The sequence below is a fragment of the Osmerus eperlanus genome, chromosome 13 (assembly GCF_963692335.1).
Source record: "Osmerus eperlanus chromosome 13, fOsmEpe2.1, whole genome shotgun sequence".
NCBI lineage: Eukaryota > Metazoa > Chordata > Actinopteri > Osmeriformes > Osmeridae > Osmerus > Osmerus eperlanus.
The window spans coordinates 9,685,932-9,710,698 of NC_085030.1; the positions used below are offsets into that span (position 1 = coordinate 9,685,932).

The window sequence follows — 24,767 nt, forward strand, 5'->3', positions numbered from 1 at the left end:
AAACGAGAAACGTTAATACCATCACCAATTATGTTATGTAACAAATACACCAATAACAAGAAAGACATTGCCGCGGATTAAGAGGAAACAATCTGTAATTTATTTTATATACCCTGTCACTAGTAGTCGCAATATCTAAATTTGTTTTTGGATGATTGTTCAATTGTCTACGAAGATGAATGTAAGCGAACGCCATAACAACTTGATAAAAAGGGTGGCGCTCATATTTTTGCACCGCACAGTGGAGCGAGCAGCGTACGCGCCGCGCGGTCCAAAACGAGGAGGACGCGGCATAAGTGCAGCGTTACAATAGGACACGATTTACGAGCGATGATGCGGGGATAGACCAGCAAAAAACTCAAATGTCTATCATATGTTCCCCGAATAGAATATGGCGCCGTCTGGGTCGCGTAGTATCAAGCGGAGCTGTCAGAGAGTTCTGTATTGGATTCCGGTTTTTTTTATTACTCTAATAGTGGCTTGGTCCTATTACGCCTATGTTATCCAGCTTTGCATAGGTAAGGCAACTCTAAGATTGGTTCAGAATGGTGTGGATTGCCTATGGAAGTAACATAACTGTGCTGCGATTTCTCTGACTGGTTCCATGTGTTTTTTCCATGCGCTGGTGCTGCGTCTAACACATTTTGGTCTAGACAGATTTTGGACGCAGAGCTGCTGGTTTGTCTCTGCAGGTGCTTGCAGTTGACAAAATCAAGACGCGTTGTCTGTCGGGGATGAGGAAACATTCAGATAAACTGACATCTGGTATTCATAACTGCATTAAAATGTTACTGTATCAGTGACCTAAACCATAATTAACTAATAGGCTACTTCAAAAAAAATGTTTTCAATAATATTTGTCCAGTGTGCAAAGTGTTGTAGGAGAGTGTAGGCTACCTAGTTTTGGAATTTTTATAATTGGACAATCTCCACATTTTGCGTAAACATTCAACTTGTTCTATCTAACAATTACATTAACATTCAGATAAAGATCGAGTTATAAATCATATAGGCCATTAGATCAAAACAACAGTTCATAAAATAGGCATTGGTTAATAAATGGCCCAACACGTTCAAAGGCTGTAAACCATTCAAGTTGTGGTTGAGTTTGACAGGCGCCCTCCTTTGGAATTCTTCTCCATGTGACAAATCACCTCCCAAGCATTGCTGTGGCAGATTGATGGCATGCTGAATCATCTACCTCTGAATATGAACCAGTAATGCTGTGTCATACACTGAATCTACAGTATAAAGATGAATAAATCAAGATTCATCTGACAGGTTAGTTCGTATCTTACTACACTGATCAGCACGTGTTTTAGAAAGACAGTTTGCAGGAAAGCAATAGGTTTGTTCCATTCAACAAAGGTTTCTGAACCTGGGAATCGAGCCGGATAGTGAGCATGGTGTTTTGTAGGTTAGACTCTCCTCTGTGTCCAATAGGAATGCAGCAGCAGTTCTCTCTGGGTCCTCTGCTTGGCAGGCTGTCAGACCAGCACACAACAGGGAAGCTATAAAACTGAAAATGAACCCTGAGTGTGACTGAAGGCATCCTAGGCAAATAGTTCTGCAACACATTTCATCTGGGGTGTGGCAGTCATTATGTCTCTATGCCTTATAGGCTGCTGGACGTCTTCTTGCTTGGCAAGAATTTCCACGCCACTACTTTTAGTTCATCTAGATGTGAGTTGATGAGGAGCCAACTTCCTATAACAGGGTTTCTTCACATAGTGACCACTTCAGTTTTGTAATAGAGGCACTTGGTTGGAATCTGCTTACTGTTCTACTACAGCTTAGTGGAGAGTCCAGCGCTGATGGCTTGGAGTTTGCCTGACCTGGTTCTGATCCTCAGTTGGACACACGATGACCCTGCCTCTAAAGTTACACCTCAGTCAGGTGCCAAACACACCCTGCTTCCTGTTTGCTGATATAAACACTGTCAGAGAACTTGCTGAACTGTTATTTAACTGCCATTTTCAGTGCCTTGGATTGCATCCCTGACATATAGAACGGAATGTCATTCCGTTTGAGACTCAGCAAGTTACAGGAAGTACTGTTGTCTGAGAATCAAAGCAAGGGTATTCAGATGTATCTATGATGGTGAACCCAGAGTGAGAGAACAGCTCTGGCTGCCCTAGGCCCAGCATGTGGTCTGATGAAGCACAGAGATAAGTGTGGCAGTATATTCGTCAGCTGATCCCCCCCCCCCCTCCTCTGGTTTACTGGACCGGGGTAATCCCATTGTCTGAGTCACTTAATTCAACCGGAGCAATCTGTGCTTGACCCACTTTGAAAAACACTTAATTTACTGTAACACCTTCTCTGAGAAAGGCTCTTGCTCTTTCAGAATTGTTCATGTGCATTTCTCTTTCAAAATGTTCGCTGTTGAAAAAAAAAGCAAATTCAAGTGCGTAACCATTCACCTGTTGTGCCATGCATTTGGAATATGTTGGATGTATTTCTGTATTTGCTTTGTGTGCCAGTTTATACTCTGTGCCAAGTCCGGTTGGCACAGCAAGTGTGAACAGCGCACATACATTCCCCCACTAACCAAGTTTTTTTTTTAATGCCTCTTTATACAGTATGATTGAAACGCTATACTACAGTGTTCCTTATGAAGCTAATGTTATAGAACAGATGGTGATAAAAGATGGAGGAGAGATACTTCTCCCTGTGTCCCAGTCCTGGACTCTGCTTGAATAGCACAGGACTGTGGCACACAGCTCTTTTTGGCTGCGTGTCTTGTATCAGCTCCTTGGCTCACTTTACCCCAGTGCCTGCAGAGTGTGTGTGTGTGTGTGTGTGTGTGTGTGTGAAGCCAGCAGGCAGTTACAACGGTCAATAATAACTAGCATAGATAAGTATCAGGGAACTGATATGACATCTGGTTAGGTATAAAACATTAGCAGTTTTGGGTGATATTTATATATTTAGTGGTTCAACCATTTGTACAGGATGCTGTTTCATGAGGGACACAGCAAATCCTTTGCACTACATGCTATCAAGCGCACATGTTGAGGGTTTATGTTGAAAGTGTTGACGTTTTTGGAGCATCTGTGAGGGTTGGTTTAGAATGTGCTAATTGGTTGAAGCCAGATGTTAGGGTTCTTATCATGTCACATATTCGTTTAGCAGGTGCTTTTAACCAAAGTGGGAGACAACAAACAGGGGATTTGAACCTGCAACTTTCTGATCTTCAGTTAGATGCTCTACCATTGAGCTACACCTGTCCCCCTACGTGTGTTAGACTGAGTGTTAGGATTCTTGTTGTGGTTATCAGGGTACTGATCCGGGCCTGTGGTCAGCAACTTTATCCAGTCCCAGCTGTGGAGGAGCCACCAGTCAGCACTCACACACACACTGTGCAGGATGTCGTTTTGGTTTTCAGCACTGTTGTATTCATGAACAACAAAGCCTGTCCATCTAAAAGCAATGGTTGTAATTTCTGACAAGAATGGATAATGATGCTGCCTTGATTATGAAGTATGAAGGAGTTTGATTTGCAATGTAAAAGTAAAAGCACCTGACTGCACATTTTCCTCTTGTCTTTTCAGAATCCATTGAAAACATTGGAGAGAAGAGTAAGTGTTATCGTTGCTTCATGCTTTTCCAAAGCTTTGCTGGATTGCCTGTGTGTCAGTTCCAGAACAGAAACCTGGACCCAGATGATGAACTGCCCTGAGTAGGAAGTCATAGTGGTCATTAGTCAGGCGTGGGTCTCAGGTGGTTACTTTGGTTGTGAGGTGAGGAAGTCGGACTGTTAAAGGCCTGTTTGGTAGACCATAGATCACTGCTCCCTGACAGAGTGAAAATATGAGTTTCTCTTTAGTTTATCACTTTACTTACACATACATTTTGTGTCATTCTTTTTTGTTAGGTGTATTATTCTGTATTCATAAATTGATCGAATTTGTATTTACATATTTAGCATAGGCCTATTTTTGTTCAAAATAATATGTCATATAGGTTAGGACTCAATTATTATTGGGTTTAGATGATTTATTATAGGTTGAGATAGGCTGCTAGGGATTGTGAAGAGGAGGAGGACCAAATATTTCCTATGTACCTGTATCTGTACAATGGCAATAAACTTGAAACTTGAGATGCCTGAGCTAGATCTTAGGCTATCACCTGACCAAAGCAGGCCCGGCCAGGCCATTTTATTCCAGATCTCAAATCTAGACTTTATGGTTTCTTTAGAAAAATACAGTTTGTTTACCATAACTGAAAGTTGTTCTGAAACAGGGTTATCAGGTTTACTCTCAAACTAAATTAATTTACCAGGTTTTCTTTTTGGTTGCTAAGCAATCTGCATAATCTGTCTCTTTGTTTTCAGTTGTGTACCTGCTGGCGTATCATGTGGTCTTTATCATGTTTGTGTGGGCCTACTGGCAGACCATCTTCACCAAGCCTCTGAATCCCCTGAAGGAGGTGAGTGAGTGTCGTATCACGCCCACACACCCTTGACAACACACCAGTGAGGAAGAGGAGGTGCTGTGAGGAAGGCAGGTGCAGGCTGTGGTCTCCCCATGTGACATGCATGCATCCCCTCAGTGTGATATGACTTCCCATTGTGGGCGCCTGAAGGAGCACTCTCTAATGGCTCCTCTCCTGACCGCTGCAGTTCAGCTCCCTTTTGTTGGATCCATACATCTTAGATGACACACTCCAAATGCCAGCTTTCTCAGTCGGTGCTTTCATTTAGGCTACTGAGGGGGAAACGGACGGTGTGTGTGTGTGGGATAGTGTGTGTGTGTGGGAGGAGACGGGATGGGAGGGGGGGTGTAACTTAACATTCAGGGATCCTAACATCCATGTTTTTCACGACGTGATGAAATGACACAACGCCCCTCGGCTGTGTTGATGTTGTGATGAAGTGATATATCTTGCATGCACCGTGCTGTTTGTTATTGTCAGCGTTACTGGCCATCAGCATTCCATCATAAAACGCCTGAGCGCCTTAAAGTAATATAGTAGCTCTGCTGACTCTCTGAGCAATCGACCCGTGGCACTGATGTGGAGGGATTCAGAGAGGACAGAGAGCCAAACGGAGAGCCGATGCATTTGCACATGACTTGGTTCCACGGGCTGCTACTGCCTTGTGACACACAAACAGCCCTTCTTTTGGAATTTGCACCAGCACTGGTGAGAGGCCTTGCTTTGATAAAGTCCATGACAAGTCCGAAGCATTTGCCCAAATCCAAGGCGTTGTTGGTAGTTACCGTAACACCCGATGCTATACGCAGGCCCTACTGTATTGTCCATGCGTGAGGGTGATTAATACTCTCCTCCTCCCTCCACAGTTCCACCTGTCCTACTCAGACAAAGAGCTCCTGGATCGTGAGGACCGTGGGGAGTCTCAGCAGGAGATCCTGAGGAGGGTGGCCAAAGATCTGCCTATATACACACGCACCATGTCTGGAGGTACTCTAGCCAGTAGCCACACCTGCCCACGGTCACAGGATGGAGCATTTGGTCATCCTCAGTTGAGTTTTAGGGCAGTTTCATTTCCACGAAGGAGGGGCTGTGTCAGTAAATCTAAGAGTAGGACAGTTTATGATGTGTATATTGCTCCGCTATAACCTCTAGAGGTAGTAATCTATTCGGTCTCTTGACCGAATAGGTTGTTGGTGACACAGATTATGAGTCAAGCCATTAATCACTCGAATGTCAAGTCCAGTCTAGATCCTTTGTTTCTCCTCTCTCTCTCTCTCTCTCTCTCTCTCTCTCTCTCTCTCTCTCTCTCTCTCTCTCTCTCTCTCTCTCTCTCTCTCTCTCTCTCTCTCTCTCTCTCTCTCTCTCTCTCTCTCTCTCTCCCCCTGCCTCTGTCTCCCTCTCTTGTTCATTTTCTGTCTCCCAGCCTCAGATAACTGCTCAGCTCATTCTTTATCTGCTGTTCTAATCTCTATTTCAATACCTGAATATTATCTGTGCAGGGTACTGAAGGATTGGGATGGAGAAAAACAGAATTTGTGACATGATAGAACATGTCTTTGGATCACTCTCTCTCTCTCTCTCTCTCTCTCTCTCTCTCTCTCTCTCTCTCTCTCTCTCTCTCTCTCTCTCTCTCTCTCTCTCTCTCTCTCTCACTCTCACTCTCACTCTCACTCTCACTCTCACTCTCTCTCTCTCTCTCTCTCTCTCTCTCTCTCTCTCTCTCTCTCTCTCTCTTAGCTATTCGTTTCTGTGACCGCTGCCAGCTGGTCAAGCCTGACCGATGTCACCACTGTTCTGTCTGTGATAAGTATGTCTCAGCCCAGGCCCTGTGATAATTCATGTTGACTACTGGACTGTATGATAGGTAATGCTGCTCATGCTCTATCCAAACCCTGTATTGCAGATGCATCCTGAAGATGGATCACCATTGTCCATGGCAAGTAGCCTGCCTTTCATCATTTCTAGTTTGACAAAGATTGTCTTGCCGTTGTTTTTGTGTTTTTATGTCTCCGGTGTGTCTTGCAGGGTGAACAACTGTGTTGGTTTCTCCAACTATAAGTTCTTCATGCTGTTCCTGGCCTACTCCTTACTCTACTGTCTGTTCATCACAGCGACAGATCTGCAATACTTCATTAAGTTTTGGACGGTGAGTTGAATACAGTTCTAATGTTGCCTGGTTACATTTCTCTGATTCAATTTTAGTTTTAGAGGGAATGTGTACATTACCACAAATATGGCAGCATATTGTTTAGATAATTTTCAATAGTGAGTGCATCACGTAATGTTCTGTAAATGTGATATCTTTGCAAGGCTGAAGGTAATACACATGATCGTCTGAAAGAATATCTGGTATGAACCATTTATACATTCTGAAGCAGTAGGCTATTTAGAAGCACAACCCTGTCAACTTTCACTGGCTGAGCTCCTCTAGTCTAGTCTATTATGTAGTTACATAGAGTAGTTGAAGCAGTAGTTTAAGGACATGCGTATCCCCCCAGCAGGAGTAGCTATGTCATAGTAAAATGTTTCTCCTTTTCCTAATGTTTTTACTGTGTGTGTGTCTCTTTTTGGGGTTGTTCCTTCAGAACGGTCTTCCAGACACACAAGCCAAGTTCCACATCATGTTTCTGTTCTTTGCTGCCTCCATGTTCTCTGTCAGCCTGGCCTCTCTGTTTGCCTACCACTGCTGGCTGGTCTGCAAGAACAGGTCCACCCTGGGTAAGGCGTGTGTGTCTGTGTCCGGCACAGTTTCTCATTAAACAGACGGCAAACACACAGCATATTCTATGTGTTTACCCAGCATGCGGTCTCTGGCCTGGGAAAGGAAATGATCTTTTTTTTCTCCATCTTTCCACTACCCAATAAGAGGAGAGACGTACTCCCTCACCCGTGCTCTGATGTGGGCAGATAAGGCCTTCTGTCAGGTCTACTCTCAGACAGAGACATATCTTATTATGTGTGCACAGTGCTGCACTTTGTCTCAGATTGAACTGAGTGGATTAGTACAGCCAGTGTTGTGATGCCAAGACACAGAGCTCAAAGGAGTAAGAGGTTTAGTAACAGACACTGTTACAGTAGCTTTGCTGCAAAGGCCTTTTGGAAGAGAAGTCACACCTGGTAGCACAGTCTTGATAGTGTCTTCAAAGAACCGTACCGGCCCAAGGTCTTTTTTTCAGTTATTATCACAGAAATTCAAATGTCTGGGATTTTTTCTCTACCCAGGGAATTTCAGTTGGGTAGACTTTTTGAGGAAATGTGTTCCTTATATAGTTTTGTTTGCCTTCAATTAAACATAACAGCTTGGATCATAGAAAACAAATATTTCATAATCTCAGTCTTCCAAGTGTCCTCCGCAAAAATAAAAAATAAACACTGGCCAATGGTGCATTGCAGTTCTTTCACAAAGCCTCTCTAAAATATTGTTAAACCAGAATTGTTTAATGGATTAATGACTTCATATTTAACATGAATAATAAATGATGGGTTGCAAATAGAGCTTAGCAACATTTTATATTTCATACATCATTAATGTAAACCAGTTTTATTGATGACTATGGGAATACAGTCGGGCAAGGGAGTACGTATGGCCGAACATACTCAATCTGAAAATGTAGTTTGAATCAATTCAATCAATCCTGAATAGATTCATAATGAAAAATATGAAACAAAAATCAGGTGATTCTTCTCTCTCAGAGGCATTTAGGGCCCCTGCGTTTCGTCACGGGACAGACAAGAACGGCTTTAGCCTCGGCCTCAGTAAGAACTTTCGCCAAGTGTTTGGTGATGAGCTGAGATACTGGCCACTTCCCATTTTTTCCAGGTGAGACCTCACACTCTCTCCTCTCTCACTGGCCCTGACAAGGACCGACACATGGCTTCTTTTCATTGACACATTGTTTTAGCATTATTTTAGCTGGAAGGTATATAATTGAACCTGGAAGGTCCATGAAAAAGCTAGCGCTGTTTTGAAGCTGTGTGTAAAGATTCTCTTCCTCTTGTGCTTTGGTGTGTTGCTGTGCAGTCTTGGAGATGGCTGCTCCTTCCCCACTTGCCTTGTGAACCAGGATCCTGAGCAGCCCACCACACCTGGAGTGCATCTCCCCCACAGTAAGGGGTGAGCATGACCTAGCACATCTCCCCCACAGTAAGGGGTGAGCATGACCAGGCACACCCTCAGGGGTCAGGGTTGAGAAAGGCCACTGGACCATAAACAACACTGGCCATGACTCAGTCTTAACATGCTGATACACTTCAGATACAGTAAATATACCTGGAATCTCTTATCCTATGGATAGTATTTGTAGGGTTAGAGTCTGTTGTTGAATTTTAAGCATTGGTTGTTTTTCCTGGTGGATCCAGTTGAATTCAAAACAAATTGTTGCTGGTGATCATGGGATCATGCCTATTGTTCTATATTCTGCAGTGCTGGAGAGGTCCACCAGTTTCCAGCCAAACCCCTGAGGGAATCCCAGAGCAGGCTGCTCAGTGGCGCCACCTCCTGGACAGAGAGTGACCATGCAGAAGACAAAGAGAGAAAGGGTGAACGGGGGTCATCTGCTTGATTGGGTTTCCAGTCGATCTTATTTGCTCTCTCCTGGTAGAATAATGTGAAGAATTTTAATTTCAAGACAAGTCAGGCGATATAAAAGTAATATTTAGTTGTAATGTTTTTTTTTTGTCAGGCACGAGCAATCCAGGCATGACTATTGAAAATGAAACATAGCCACTGTGAGGAATGACAGAATTTACCCTGCAAGGTGAGAATTATTAAATTCATATTATAAAGTTTACATAGTGACACAAAATACTTCATTCATAATTGTATCATCCTGATATATAGGATATATGAAAATATATATATTTCATTAAACAGACCTGTGACGTGATGACCAACCTCTTTGCTGGCCCCAGTGATCTGAGTGCCTATAGGAAGTACAGGTGTGATAATATGAGATCTGCTAACTGATGTGACCTCCTGACACACTGCTCTGGTTGGTTGCTGCTTTGGAAAGGGCTTTGTGTGATGCTATTTTGGCTCTTCCCACTATTGCCGACAAACCCATCTTACTAAGGAAGTGTAGTTGTGATTTTGTAAAAACAAATACTGAGAAGAACATAAACATTTACTTTAACATGGTTCAGCCTGTTAAATGTAGGTTGACTACAATATGGAGCATGACATTACGTAATTAGCACGACAGGTAGAGTGACTAGTTGCATTCCAACAATCAGATTTTTTAAGGTTTATATTTGGAGAAGCACAGTGCAGTAATGTAAAGATAGCATTTATTTGCACTTTGCATAGTGGTTAAAAGCTGCTTTTTATTTGTGTGTCTGTATACAGTATCATACAGAGATCAGCTAAATTATGTTTATCTCAAGCTTCCAAACTACAGTATACGATTTGTTATGACCAATGTTGTTATGTTTTCAATTTAAAAAGTATTCTACAGTATTTGAATCTAATGTTTGAGTTTTCCAAACAAACAAAAAATTTGAAGAGAAAGTGAATGCATTACGTTCAAGACGAAATATTGAGAAAGATGTTACAGAACAGGACATGTATGATCTGTCTTTCTAAAAACAACATTAAACATACTGATGCATGCTTCCTACTCAGGATGTTCTCCATGTATAAGGAGGAAGTTGGTGTAGCATCATTGATTCAGTTTTAGTGGTCAATATTAAAATGTATGGTACATTTAAAGTTGCATAGCTATTCTCTCTCTGTTTCAATAAAGGGCTTTGTACCTCAGGAGGATTCCTGTGTTGCAGCATGAGTGAGGCTATTCTGTGGCCTCTAATAGACTCCATAGATTCCTGTTGTACTGTACACGTGATAATTTTTCTGATGCGACACTTTGCTCGTCGCCATGTCAACTGTTCCTCAAGTGCTGCACAGTATCTGTCAAACTGCCAGCCAAAGAACCCTGATAGCTTTTCTTCAGACAGCTGACATGTCCACTAAGGTCACAGGCTTGGTGTCTGCCTGTGTAGACCAGATATGTTTGGAGGCTTTTTGTCAAGCTCATGTTGAAACGCTGGAAAAAATAACTTCTGGTTGTTATCATTTGCATTCTATCTGCTCTGTAGCTGAGGGATAATTTGACTGTACTTCATGGCTATTAATAGATACAATTTGGACCATTTTCCTCCCAGTAATGACTTGGATATACTGTATGTGTATTCTGAGATGCTTGAGTTCTGTAATCATGTTGAATCTCTATTTTTGTAACATTCCCTCTGTGTATCTGTCAGAGACCAACACCTGTATATGTGTGGCTATGTTCTGTACAGTTGTGATGCCTTATCAGAAGAGAAATAAAATATCCCAAATTGTGTGATGTTTCTTTTGTATGTCTGTTCTGTCTTTGGTCTGTTTGTGTTTTGTCGAAAACAGACAAATCCAACCACCTGTGTTTTTCCAGTTAGAAAAGTATGAAGCCTTTATTTACAAAAGCTCTGAAAACAACCAACCTTTTATATTGCATATTATCTTATTTTCTAATATGAACCATTTACAAGATATGTATGATGTAATGGGGTGGGAGGTGGGGGTGAGTGATTATCAAAGACAATAATTTTTGTTTAAAGATCCTGACACTCAGAGGTTAATAAGTTGTGTACACACACTTAAACACACATTTCTACAGAAGATCAAGATACTTGTCTACAACACTGCATTTATTCAAACATATTTTGTACATGCGGCTGTATTAGGCAGCATGAATGAATTGTAAAGCAATACAATACAAAAAAACTAAACAAACGACAGACAGCACAAAAATGTGCTTCATTCAAAAAACCAGCAGTACATGTAATATGAATCCCACTGAAATTAGGAATAAAGTTCTTATGTTGGTTAAGATGTATGTTAAGAAGCAATGGTATTTGAATGTGTAAAAGATTCAGAACTTTTTTTCTTCATACAGTACTAAAACTCTACAAAACAGTCGAGTCACTTTAAAAATGAAAATGAAAAATATAGTCTCAATACAGAAGTACATGGTAGCCTCGTCATCATGTTTTGTAAGGCAGGTAAGCTCTTTAGTTTTTAATTTAGTTCTGGTAAAATTGGTGCTCACCCAACTACTCTGGGTAAAATTAGTGCAAGTCCAGCGGGGCCAATGAAGTACCTGTGATTACCTGTGTCAAAAAGAGCTCTCCTCTCCAAAGGCAACAAACCATTATCCTATTATCAGGGAATAACATTTCTCCATGTAGCTGACCGGTATATTAGTGTTGAATGGGTCAACTATTCAATGTCACACAAGAACAAACATCACAATAAATTAAAGTTTTAAAACAACATAAAAAATGTAGCTATTATTAAGCCTGAGCTTGGTGAAAAAAACATAGATAAATAAAAAAGTAGTTTTCATAGTAAGGATATAGGGTATGTTAAGTGAATAAATGTGAACTTAGAGAGAAGGCAACAAAGAGTATACCAGAAATACTTTCAGCTTTCTGTATAAAATCAGGTATCTGGTTAGAGCTTTTAAAGTGCAAAATTCCTACTGAACATTTTTGAAAAACTAAAATCCCATTATTTTTCCACCAAGCGCTTCATGTGAAATCTAAATGAACCAACCAGTTAAGCTGCTTCCATCAAGAGGAAAAAAAGGAAAAAAGACTCCACTCACACACACACCTACGGTATGTCTGGACAGCTGGGATTTTGTTTTCCGAATAACCACGTTCACCAACCATCTAAAGTGAATAAAGCTTATGAAAAAGAGTACTTTAAACGATGTGTATACTTTTGTTCTTCCATGATCGTAAAGTGACATCAATGCCGCACTGACTGAGGACGTCATTCAGCGGCGGCGAGGGTGTGATCACAGTGATGTCATGACTGCTGCTTGTTGGCCTCCTCCTCGTAGGCATTGCCCGTTCCGTTCTGGACGTAGGCAGAGCCAGAGCTCAGCCCGTACAAGTGGCCACAGTACTTTGCATCATCAATATGATCCTCAAAGAACATCTGGGAGGAAACAAATGGAGGTATTTAGGAGGGGCAGGAATCCAGTAAAACAGTTTGAAAACATCTGTCCTTTCCTTTTCTATCCTCGTGGATGTCTTCGCCATACACAGCATGTACACGTAAACAGCATAGAAACCACCCACCCACCCCACACACACACACACACTTTTTTCCGTAGAGCCTGGAAACCTACCTCTCTCATCTTGAAGAAGGCCATCCCAGTGAGGAGAGAGTCGGAGCCGGCCTGGTGCTGGGGGCCGATCCTCTCTAGCTCCAGCTGCTCTGCCACCTCCTGCAGGCCTCCCTGTCAATCAAACCCTCACCTGTCAATCACTCCCACTCGTACAAGAAAACCTGTTAGTCAATAAGGTCTCATCTGACAACATGCAAACGAGAACATTATTCTTGGTACAGTCTGCTTTCGTAGGAGGCTGAGATTTACTTTTTCAAAACAAGGAGTGTATTTATGGCACCTTTAGGTTTTTGCAACTCTTCATGAGGTACTTGACATCATATATGATGGGAAAGAACAAACGAAGGATCTCAAAGAAATCCACCTCCTCTTCAGGCAGGTTCGAGTTGGACAGGATTTTGATAAGATAGCCAAAGTCATAGCCACTGTCAAGAGAACAGTCTAAAATTAGTTTGAAGCAAAATATCAAGCTCCTGACTTTTGAAAACAATGCTTCAGTGGAAGCTATGACAACGTAAAATTCTGACACGCTTATCTTTACTGCGAATTTTGATGAAACTAAAGACCCCGACCTACATTGGCTCTGTCTACTGTTTATTTCAGTGAAAGCTTACCTGTGGAAAGAGAGCCACTTGACCCCCTCGCACAGAACCACGCCAGAGGTCATTAGCAGCTCGGCGAAGTACAGCGTCTCGATGCCCTCATCCTCATGCTTCTTAAACTGAATCCCTGATGTGGTTAAGAGCTCGATGGAGTCCTGGGCATACATGTCCTCTCTGCCAGGAGACCAACAGACAGACGCAGAATATCACATCATATCCCTACAGTCATTATTCTAGGGCAGCAGGCACACTGTGTTGGTTAGCTTTAGGCTTGCTACGAAGGGATACACAAATGGCATAGCTGGACGATATATGAAAACAGGACGTAGTGGAGGATATAATGAGATTGTGCTGCTATCAGTGAGTGCGGTCTGGAAGCTCCTCTCTGTGCTTTCACATCAAATGATGCAGGACTGCGGATGTGGCTTGATGTGAACACACTCTCCTACATTAGTGATCATGTATTTAGCTGTATGTCACCAACATGATTAGATAGCATATGAAAACGACAAAATATTCTCACAAAGCCAATGTTACTCCAATGGTCCTCAAGTGCAGCACCAAGACAAACAACAGATTAGAAAATACAAGACAGTACACGCTGTATTGCTTGACAGCAAAGAGATTAAGCAACAAAGTAAACAGAGGAAATGTCATTAACAGCGCAAGACAAAAAGCAAGTGACATGTACAGTCACAGTAGCTGCCTACATAGACCTGTGCTGCTGACAAACTACAATGTTTACTTCACTTTAGAGGACCCCAGTGTGAATTTATATGAACCATAAACACCCTCTTTGTTACCAGTTCTCAGGTACCACATCCTGATAGCAGACATACTACATCAAAATAAACACACCTTTTCAATTATAACTTTAATACAGAAATGCCATAAGAAACTACAAATAATTACATAAAAGTACATGTTAAAAATGTTTGATTCTTAAAAGCTATTCCCTTTGTCTTAGTGCCTGCAAGAAAAATTTAATAATACACATTTATTTTATCTCATGTAAAAGTTCAGAATTACACCAGTCCTGTACAATTTCAGTGACCATAAGTCCTGAAATAAGATTCTATTCATGACTGTACAATGGAAAGACAGCTCTCGATGCAAAACTAGACAATACTGAGGCATTCGTCAGACATCATGAAAGGGGAGTTCTGCTTACGTGAGGTTAAACTTAAAATTGAACTGCCACGTTGAGGTTCCCGGTGGGTATTCACCCTGTTCATTCATAAAGGTAAGGCCAAGCTGGATGATCTTCAGCAAGTCCACATTACAGCGCAGTAACTGGTACTGGTAGTCAGCATTGCTTCGGAACTCTCCGATTGGCCTTGCAACCACACCTGGAAACTCTGTGTCCTGTAAACAGAACAAAACACAACGCAGATAGAAAAGTATAATCCACTTGCCACAGCATCTACTACAGTGCCAAAGGTACAACCTAATCAGACATTATGTATATCTCTTCATGTGCTTCCTTCAGCTGTGGCTACTCACCATGGCAATGTAGTTGTACTTGCGTATGACCTGCCGGATCCTCTTCAGCTCCTCATCCAGGTTGTTGGCCCACACCTCACAGATTCTCTGGCTATGATCCAGAGTAGCGGCGGGCATAGTGCCACCTCTACATACAAGGCATCAAACAACACACACACACACACACAAAAAGCTCTCCTAAAAGAATGATACCTCAGATACCTGGATAGTTATGAGTTAAACAATTAGGACAAATTGTCAGATCATTGAGGAAAAGTAGTTAGTGGCCAACACTTTCCCATATGACTGAATGGCTGATAGCTGCAGTACACATCAAGGCCAGACTACAGAACTGCCTACAGACTTCCCCCCTGCAGACCTACAGTCCTCTAACAGCAACCTGCATGTGTAAACTGCAATCCAAATCCAATGATGACAATGATGTCCATGAATACATCATTAGCTCCTGGGCAGTGTATGAGCTTGCTACTGACTGTAAGCAACAGCTAACAAGCTAACTGCTTGCATGACACAGTCTTGGGCAGCTAGCTGTCTGGCTAACACAATGCAGGCACCATGCACTGCATGTACCTCTGCTTAGCAAGCTAGGGAAGAGGTCCCAGACCGTCCCACCCCCTTAAAAGGAAGAATGTCATTTTCAGGGAGGTTGTCGTCTAGATAATATATTTGAGTTGATAATAATAAAAAGCATGTTTTCAATTTGCTTATAGAAATTTCATGAACCTCTGTTTACACTGGGCACACCTGCCTGTGCAGTTAGCATGCAGCTTGCTAAAGAAATTCGTCTCCCAGCATGCTTGCTATGGCTTCTAATTTAAACCTTGACTTACCGTTAGCCAAACAAGGCGGTTACAGTTTAATAATGTATTTTTTCAAATCTACAAAATTATTCTTTTAGTGAAAGGTTGGGGCCCTAAAACTAACTTTTAAATAGTTGTATAATCCAAATACCGACATCAACACAGCTGTCATTTCTAAGCTTCCATAAAACGTCATCACGTAAAGTAATTACGTTGAGGAAGTAGGCGTGGATTCCAAGGACTGGTTATGTGGGCTAACAGACTTGTTTGAAAACCATTCCTGACCGTGCATTCTTGAAAATTATTGATGAAAAAAACAAAAGGGAATCCATTACTAAAGAAAGATTTTATAGTAGGCCTACTTCCATGGGGTTATGTACGGGAGAAAATAATTGTGCGACATTCCGTGTCGTCAAGTTTATTGTTCCAGAGCAGAATTATTTTTGGCAATTTAAAGCAACTTCATTTCGTTATAGTTTACAGTACTGGTCCATAAAAATCACCCTTCGTATTAGATTGTAAACACTGCATCCTACATTTACATGCAACAAGAACACATATATAATTTTTAAGTAACATAGGAACACTTCCTTGCTTTTGATCTAAGTGAAATATGTGCTGTTTAAATATGCTTTATTACTCCATATCATGATAATTTGTCCATGTGCAGCTGTCACCAATGGCCACAGACAATGTTCTTTCCCTCCCATTTTATGTCCTGGCTGTATCTCAAAAACTCTTTCTTTCCTTCTTTTACCAAGGTCACAGATTACAGGTAGAAAGACAGTTCAGACACAGGCAATGTGACCTAGACAGAATGACACATTGAATCATTTTCAAGTTTGGTAACACACAGTAGGTTAGGAGAGGAGTGTAACAAATTAGTATTGAGACTCAACCGGCATGCAATGACAGTGTGCCAGTATCTCCACATTGTGGGGCCGGCTGGCAGCAGTAGCCTTGTGATTTACAATGTGCAGAATGAGGCCAGCAGACCAAATGGATTGGTAACGAAACACTTGGATAGATTACCACGAGGAAAAGTCAGAGACCAATTTGGCTTAAAATGCATTGAGTTTGAGTGTACAGAGCACCTGCTTTCCAGTGACCTTTTTGTCTCATTCAAATATGTTTTGTTCACAATATAATTTAGAAATATCAACATATTGCACACTATATATAATAATATAATTTCCCTTTATAAAGCTAAAAAGTTAGCAAAGTGAAATGTAAAGAAAAAAAATTTGATCAAATGTTATTATTTTAAATGGCTCATTGCATTATAAAGACAGTGTATAATTGTAATTGCACAATTGCCCATTGGAGTGTTGCTGAAGCAACAGGTCCCCCCCCCCCCCCCCCTTTGCTAACAGCAATGCTACGCTAATATGCATTCTGCTCAGGCAGCAGAGTAGGCAGCCTCATCAGAGTCAGGGTCCTTGACGCTGTCCTCGCTGGGTGGAGAGCAGAAGCTGATGTCTGCTATGCCTGACTCCTGGTCACTGTTGGTCAAGAGGTCGGTTTTGTTCAGGATGAGCAATGCGCTCTCTGGCGCCCTCAGCTGGCAGGGACTGCTGCAGAGAAAGCCCCCGGTGTAGTCCTGGGGGGTGTTGGCCAGGGCCAGGCCACTGTCTGGGGGGTGAAGAGCCCAGACTGCGTGGCTCTGATCCAGCGTGTCAGGCTGCATCTGGAGGCTCTTTCCTGGCTGCTTCTCCAGCTCTTCTATTCTCTGTTAGTAACAAATGTGACGTTTTTTTCTTACAAAAACATTTCAAATATGAACAACAACTCATAATCATCAAACATACTCTTCATCACTGTCGAGGTATCTCAGTGATATTGTATGTCCACACACAAGTACAATGTATTTACGTATACACACACAAAAACACATGTATGGTCACAACTTTTGTTTTACCTCCTCATGTGAGGCCAGCTGTTCCTCCAGCTGCTGGGTCTCTTCTCTGATGGCCATCAGGTAGTCCAGAACAGACTGGCGAGGATGCATGCCTCTGTCAAACCGGTTGTACAAGGCCTTCCAGAACCTACACACACACACACACACAATAAATCTCACGGATTAGCTAATAATAAACTCTGAAGCTCTCTCCTGTATGTTCAGTCACATGAAAATCCCCTGGAAACACATTCTAATATTAAGACATACCAAGCTTGGAGAATAGACAATCAAGTGCATGCTTACTTGAAACAGTAGGGGGCAGTATCTGGCCTCAGAACCCCCTGAGTTTGGCTGTGGTCAGGCCGGTAGAGAGGGTTCATGTAGTCACTCCTGTTCTTCCACAGGTGGAACCACAGAGAGTGCGTCTTCTCACAAAGCCTGTCAACACAAAAAAACGCCACATGGTTTGTCACATGCTTCAGTTAATTGAAATCTCATAGACACATGTACTGTGAAGAAGAGTACTAGTCAAAACACCCTCCTCCTGCAAGGGCCATGACAAAACAAGGAACAATCATGTTCTGGGATGTTCTAGTAGCTCACCCCAGCTCTAAGCGCTCCCTCTGGCTGTTTCCTATAAAGTTGCCATATTGGCAGCTGTAGATGTTGCTGTGTATGGCCATTAGGAACCTTTCGTTGAACTCAAAGGCACAAGGAAACTGCTCCATCAGCTGCCACACACACTCCAGTAACTGGTCCAGGACAGGAGACACTTCTTTAGGATCCCCGTCCAGGTAGTTGTATCTGGGGGCGGGGGAGGAGGTGTGGGGGGTTGAGTTGAGGTTCGGGGGTTGAGTTGAGGTTTAGGGGGTTGGGGTTAACATTAGTCACAAAATGTTGAAAGGCATACTGTGTCAGGTACTGTAATCTTGAAAGGAATCAACCATATTGACATATTTAAAAATGTAAAGGTACAGTACACCGTATAATATAAAACAAGGACCAAAGACCTGTGGGAGAACTTGTGTCCGAACGAGACCCAATCTCTCTCGATGAGAACCTGAGGACAACGAATATACATGAATAATGCTTGAAAATCACGAGGACATGGAGGAGCATATTTTTATTAAGCTTATAGCTTGCATTCCATCTTTTATTTGTACAGCGGGACAGAGAGGGAAACGTAGGGGACACAGTTTGCGTTAACAGACAGGGTGAACTTCCTCACCCCCTGCATGGGGCACTTTTCCTCTAAGTCTTAGGAGATTCCAAAAAGTAGGGCATCCATGGCATTCAGTTCAATCCAGGAGGGGCCTTTTCTGGCAATGAACCAGCCAGACAAAGCAAATCCGTATGATCAAAGGAATAGGCACTTAAGCACAGCACAGACACTCAACTCCAATTACCCGCTAATTAAACAAGGTGTCGAGCTCGATGTGCTTCCGTGTCAGTTACAGTATCGAAAATTTGAACAATGGCAAAAAAAGGTTGAAAGAAATGTTACAAACATAAACCTCAGCTCCATGTCTATCGACAGCTTTTCAGACCTGACGGCAAGATTAAACGGCGTCCGTGACGTTTCATGAGACAGAACGGCTTGTAACTGAACTAACTAATGGAGGAGTTACAGCAGTTGGGATTAAATGCATATGTAAAAGATCTAGTAGTAGGTTAGAAGGCCATACCATGAGTCCTTTCAGAGTCCTGTAGAAGGGGTCCAGCAGGACACAGGCCACAGAGCAAACCTGAGCAGTCCTGTCCCAACCATCAGAGCAGTGGACCAGCACACTGACACCTTCTTCTGAAATGGCCTGCAGACACACACATTTGCATGAGTGTACTGTAAACATATGTATAGAAACACACACACAGTTTAACAATTATTGAGCCAGACAGTGGGGGGTTAGCCCTACAGACCAACCTTAGCAATGAAGATGCCTGTGTCTAGGACCGCTTTGATGTGCTTCAGCCAGCCTGAGCTCCCCACACCCTCCAGGAAGTCAGACATGGAGGGGGACCGCAGTTCACTCACTGCAGCAACACACAGCTGTCTCAGTGGGGGCAAACGTCAACCATATTCTATCACTTGTTACATGTCATTTCAATAGACATTCTAAGATGAAGCATAGACGTGTTTATGCATTTAATTTATATGATTGACATTTTAATTATAAATGTTTTGGAAGACAGGAAGTCATTTTAGGCAATACAAAATTATTTTTCCTTTCCTGAGTCAATATTGACTTTTTTTTGTTAGGTTATTTTAGACAATGTCAGTGGGCCTGGCTTTAAAACAGTGTGACAGAAAAATAGACAACTAATTACAGATCTATTTGCAGCTTAATAGATTCCCTTGTTTGTTTTCTATAAAAACATAGACGCCATGGCATGACATTTTCCTTATCAGATTTTCAGATAAACATTTAAAGGGTCCTTTCAGTTGCAAATTCACAAATGAGGTTCTGACGTGTTGACATGTAGTCAAATAAAAGTTCGTAAATCAGGAATGTTTTTATATCTGTAATTCCATCCAAATTCACAAATCTCTCTTTGCTCATTATGGTGCTGGCAAAACTACATAAACTGAGCTGACCAATGTGGGTGTGTGTACAATAGATGTGTGTTTTACAGCATCACGTTAGTGCACTGAACTGTACAAGCCCACCTGACGAGGGAGAGTGCGGCCAGGGGCTCGAGAGAGCAGGTCACCGAGTTCAGTCAACCTGGGTTCTTTAACATTTAGCACGGACTAACTTCTTCTGAGAAACTTTATTATTCTTGGAAGACTCTTGGAGAGACAAAAACAAAACTGGCATTCGGACAGATCCAGTGGATATGAGAATGAGAGGCACTACCATGTCATCTCTGCAGGAGCATGGCTCTTTCTGCCAATCCAGCCAGCAGGGACCAGGGTCCAGGGGGTATCACAGCTAAGGCCAGCTATTATTTTTCAAACGCTAAGTCCCATCATTCTCACGCCCTCCGACTCTCTGAGGGGAATACGGTCCCCAATCATCCGCTCCAGGAAACCAAAATAGTCCGGCAATGCAATCCAGATGGATTCAAAGTCTACGCATTGCCTTGGAGCACCCCTGTGCATTACCGAGAAACACTCCTATGGGGCCCGTCTGATGCCTGGTTGCAGAGTAGCCTGCATGGCAGCAGAGCAAAGCCACAGGGGTGGTAGGCTACGGGGTTCTCGCTAGCCCCGCTCCGCTTCACCGGAGAAAAGTGGGATGACTCAGGAGGATAAATACAAATCTCTCTTGCTCGGAGGTTTAATGAAGTTGAGGGAGAAGAGAAAGAGAGAGAGAGAGAAAAGAGAGAGAGCGAGCGAGAGCGAGAGAGATTGGAAATTGCAGATTTTCTTTTGGTTCTTCCAGGTTCAGTGATGGGCTTCACTTCACATTGGTTCTCCTTGGTCTCCATGTAATGTACATGCGTCATGAGACACAGAGAGGAAAGATGCTGTAATACCCAGGCTCTGATATGGTTCTACTAAAGACAATACCTGTAAAAACTACAGGAGGTTTAACTGACTATGCTTTTTCAATTACCTTCCAGTATCTTCTGTAGGCTGTTCCTCATCACATGGATGTTCTCAATGCCGAGGAACTGGAACTTGATGTTGGAGTAGTTATCTTCATTTTCATAGCCTTTCCCTGCAGCCCGGTTTGCCATTGCGTTCAGCTACAGAGATATAATCAGAGACAAACTCAGCACCAAAGGATGACATTCTCAAGCATTCACTATAGAATGACCTCAACCCTGGATGTGTTCTTGTCTAGCATGCTTTTCATCAGTATGAAGCCAGGATGTGTGAGGACTTGAGTCCTGGGAACTGTCAAATGGCGTCTAAACAAGTACATCTGTACACATACAGTATATTAAAACCAGGCTTGTTGACAGCTGCCTAAATGCCGGACAGGCTCACCTTGGGCCTGGTGTCCACCACATACATGAAGTCACTGCGGGGGTTGGACCTCACAATGGCCTCCAGCATCTGCTCGTCCTCCACGCAGCGCGCGCTGAAGCCAGAGAGGGGCTGGCTGCTACGACAGATGGCAGCCTGGGAGAGGGGGCGGAAGGGGAAGAGACATGAGGAACTGTGCAAGAGAATTTACTGTTGTGTACACAATCCACTATGGTTACAGTAAAGGAACCAAAGTGTAAGAGGTCCAACGACACAAAGAAATATTTACGATTGGAAAAGTACAATTTGACTTTAACACACACTTAACTATAAATACTTTTGTCATCTCTTATTGGTGTCTTGGTAGATCATCTAGTGGGCTACCTCATCTTTTAAAACCCAGAGGCTTGGGGGAGAGCAGGGTAGAGACCTCTATGACCTCTACCTCTAGAGACCTCTATTCTTAGATTGTTTAGTTCTTAGAAATAGTTACACTTTTGTACTTTTACTTAATTTAAGATCTGTATATGTTTAGTGTTTTGCACCTCCCTGCCACAGTAAATTCCGTGTTTGTATAACATACATGGCGAATAAACCTGATTCTGATTCTGATGTGGTTCCCAGCTCCCATCAGCTCATAAACAGAAAGCAGAACTCGTCTGAACATCACGGAGCTTTACACACACTGGCCTCGGCGCCCCTAACCCTGGGAAGCTGACCTCATACACATAAAACACTCCAACTGGTCAAACAGCATAAACATGGACCAGTCGTTCTTAGAGACCCGTCACCGATAGACAGCACACACATTATTCTACACGTGCACACCTCATCACTGCCAAATGAACACACGCGTATACAGATGTGTGTGTGGAAGTTAAGAGAACTTTGCATGAGGCAAATCTCCTCTAATACCTTTTATCACCTGTGGTGTGAATGGGTCAGTAGTGGGTTTCATTCAGGATGGTTTCATTCAGTTGGACTAAAACTTAGATTTTTCCCTCAGGAAAACCCTATGCATAAAAGTGAGAAGACCTGACAATGCGCTTATCGTAGGTCAAAGTTCACTCTGCCATGTCTACAGTTTGGTAGAGTATACAGAACTGGTCACACACCTGATCTTTATACTGTACTGCTGCCACGCTGCACATATCAGTGCATTGAAAAGAAAATATTAACTAATCAGAGGGGAGTCCTTAGTTTCCTAGGGAAGTGAGGCCAGTGCCAGGAAAACCAAGCCCTAAGTGAACTGGATACAGCTAGGACTCTGACCTGGACTCAATCACTTCCATATATCATAATAATCCTGAGAACAGGACAAGGCATAGTTGAGCCCTGTGATCAGCATGGCTACAGATAACCTTCACTGGTCCCCATGATGAGAGAAGGGGAGGGAAGAGAGAGAGACTCACATGGTTTTCTCTGCAGTAGTAGGCCAGCGTGGGGAATCGGCCCCGGCTTCGGAATTTGGAGCTCCCAACAATGACCGGGGGTGTGGCTGACTTTGGCACGTACAGATCAGCAGGGTATGTGTCACTCACCTGCGAAGAGGTCACACAAAACACACTCAGGCCTCCATATTGTAACATTCTAGTCACTTGCATGTCATGAATTGACTCAACAACTAGTACTGCTGGTAAAATAAAACAACAGTATCAGTTCAACCAATGACGGGATTGATGGAGAACACCAATGCCATCTCCTCCAGCGTATCCACCTTGTAGTCACAGTTGACTGGGGTGACTTTCCACATGGAGTTTGGAAGCCCCATTCTGCTGTACTCAGCCTTGAGGTCTACAAAGGCCCAGCCCTGCTGCCTCTCCTCCTTGGCACTGTTGGGGTTGTAGGAGAAGCAGTATAGCTCCTCATAACACTCTGGAACCAAAGACTCAATATGAGATGACTCAACAGTGACAACTGTTGTGGTATACTGTATATCTTCTAAGTGAATACCAAAAAGACTGGATACATCCAGCATTACTGCTCCTATGTACAGTATCATCCATTAAGTACTTTGTCAAACCTGTCATGTCTTTATGGTGCCCAACTGCACAGTATGTGAGAGTCTGGTGTTCACCTGGATGAGAGAGACGAAGGAGCGACATGTGGACATCATGGCAGTCCCTCTCCTGGGGGATGATGAAATGGAGGACTTGGAAGTTCTTGCAGTGAATCAACAGAGGACATCCTGTAGCTGTTGTGCTTAGCTTTTCCACGCTGTATACTAAACTGTGGAGTACCTGGTGTGACGTAAACAGAGCATGAACCACTCTGACAAACTGTTTCAACTTTTATGTATTATCTATATTATTTCACCCAGGGATGTCCCCTCAGCACAATCTGATTCGTTGCCCTAGCATCCGCAATGGCTGACAGTTTAGAATTCGAAACCTACCCATGTCTCTGTGCGGATCTCAGTCTCGTTCTCCACAAAGATGGTGTGGGTTGCTGTCAGGTACATTGTGCCCAAAGTGGCTCTTCGGGGCGAGATTCTGTCAATGAGTCGGACATTCTCAACCTATAGTGCAGAAAGGATTGGAGAGGAGTGACAGGTGCATGTGTCCGGGTTCAAACGATTTAATACATTTATGGTAGTGACATGATGCATATTTTTGTAACACTACGTGACAACAGACGCTATACGCTATTTTTGCTGACTGGGTGTTTACAATGACTCCCGTCCTTTGAGAGTGCTGGAAAATTAGATGTTGGCTACGTGGCTGAATAGACTACATTTGCAGCCTCCGGTCTTGTGAGGCCCAGCGGTCAAACCCGAATTACAATTTTATTTTAGTCCTGAAACTAGTCATGTTCTTATAGCTTCTTTATTGCGTAAGCATCAGAGTCCAAGCAAAGAGGCCGGTGAGAAAACAGTAAATTTCATCAACGCGGAATCTGCGGGTTTACCTTTGGCAGTCTGATGTGCTCCATCTCTGAGAATTCACCATCCAAGGTGATAGCCAAATAAGACTATTACTGCATCACTATGAACCTTAATTAAAATATTTAGTCACATTTAATGCCGCATCTCAGGTAAAAAGACTGATATTGTTTTCCCAAGCGGCTACAGCACATTAAACGGAGGGTTGTCCCATGGTCCTAAAGCCAGCTAGTTCTATACTCCCCCTCCATACCATTCGCAACAGTGCACGCAACGGAAGTGTAATGTTAACTTTTGACAATTGTTTAAATTACTTTGTCGAATAGGCCGTATCACAATGCCAAGATGCTTTGATCTGAGTTTACCTGTCAAGCTTAACAAGGTTAATTGTTCACCTGTGCTGTGCTTTCTTTGGGTTACATTCCATACCTTCCCACCTCGCTGAAGTGGGCTATACGCTGACTCCACTTCCCCCGCCCTACCAACATGCTAATATTTTTTCCATTACTGGTTTGCACAGCAGCGTCACGCGTGGTGGGGGTGTGTACGTTCGCAAA

General features: G+C 42.8%; 3 protein-coding genes across 10 annotated transcripts; 1 reads left to right on the forward strand and 2 right to left on the reverse strand.

Moving 5' to 3' along the window:
- Positions 1-226: 226 nt before the first annotated feature.
- On the forward strand, positions 227-10,776 carry zdhhc2 (zinc finger DHHC-type palmitoyltransferase 2). Its single transcript, XM_062477080.1, has 13 exons — positions 227-518; positions 3,555-3,581; positions 4,337-4,431; positions 5,304-5,424; positions 6,175-6,244; positions 6,341-6,373; positions 6,463-6,583; positions 7,023-7,155; positions 8,131-8,257; positions 8,459-8,551; positions 8,861-8,976; positions 9,120-9,194; positions 9,311-10,776. The coding sequence occupies exons 1-12, from the start codon at positions 392-394 to the stop codon at positions 9,158-9,160; spliced, it is 1,104 nt and encodes a 367-aa protein (XP_062333064.1). The 5' UTR covers positions 227-391; the 3' UTR covers positions 9,161-9,194; positions 9,311-10,776.
- Positions 10,777-11,100: 324 nt separating this feature from the next.
- Positions 11,101-15,701, reverse strand: cnot7 (CCR4-NOT transcription complex, subunit 7). Of its 4 annotated transcripts, none has more exons than XM_062477069.1 (7): positions 15,547-15,701; positions 14,717-14,843; positions 14,385-14,578; positions 13,226-13,387; positions 12,892-13,036; positions 12,612-12,722; positions 11,101-12,418 (listed from the first exon to the last, which is right to left on the reverse strand). In XM_062477069.1, exons 2-7 carry the CDS (start codon positions 14,831-14,833, stop codon positions 12,287-12,289), a joined length of 861 nt encoding a protein of 286 aa, XP_062333053.1. In that variant the 5' UTR covers positions 14,834-14,843; positions 15,547-15,701; the 3' UTR covers positions 11,101-12,286. The 4 variants fall into 4 exon arrangements, with proteins under 4 accessions (XP_062333053.1, XP_062333054.1, XP_062333052.1 ...); XM_062477070.1 differs by having other exon boundaries at positions 14,717-14,917; XM_062477068.1 differs by having other exon boundaries at positions 14,717-15,701.
- A 225-nt stretch (positions 15,702-15,926) lies between these two features.
- On the reverse strand, positions 15,927-24,709 carry mtmr7a (myotubularin related protein 7a). 5 transcript variants are annotated; one of them, XM_062477053.1, is made up of 15 exons: positions 24,606-24,641; positions 24,237-24,321; positions 23,725-23,847; positions 23,407-23,569; positions 23,047-23,204; positions 22,742-22,870; positions 21,351-21,485; positions 20,974-21,106; positions 19,338-19,447; positions 19,102-19,227; positions 18,427-18,476; positions 18,020-18,220; positions 17,720-17,854; positions 17,435-17,561; positions 15,927-17,245 (listed from the first exon to the last, which is right to left on the reverse strand). In XM_062477053.1, the coding sequence occupies exons 2-15, from the start codon at positions 24,258-24,260 to the stop codon at positions 16,916-16,918; spliced, it is 1,944 nt and encodes a 647-aa protein (XP_062333037.1). In that variant the 5' UTR covers positions 24,261-24,321; positions 24,606-24,641; the 3' UTR covers positions 15,927-16,915. The 5 variants fall into 5 exon arrangements, with proteins under 5 accessions (XP_062333037.1, XP_062333036.1, XP_062333038.1 ...); XM_062477052.1 differs by having other exon boundaries at positions 24,576-24,635; XM_062477054.1 differs by lacking the exon at positions 24,237-24,321 and having other exon boundaries at positions 24,606-24,709.
- Positions 24,710-24,767: the final 58 nt, after the last annotated feature.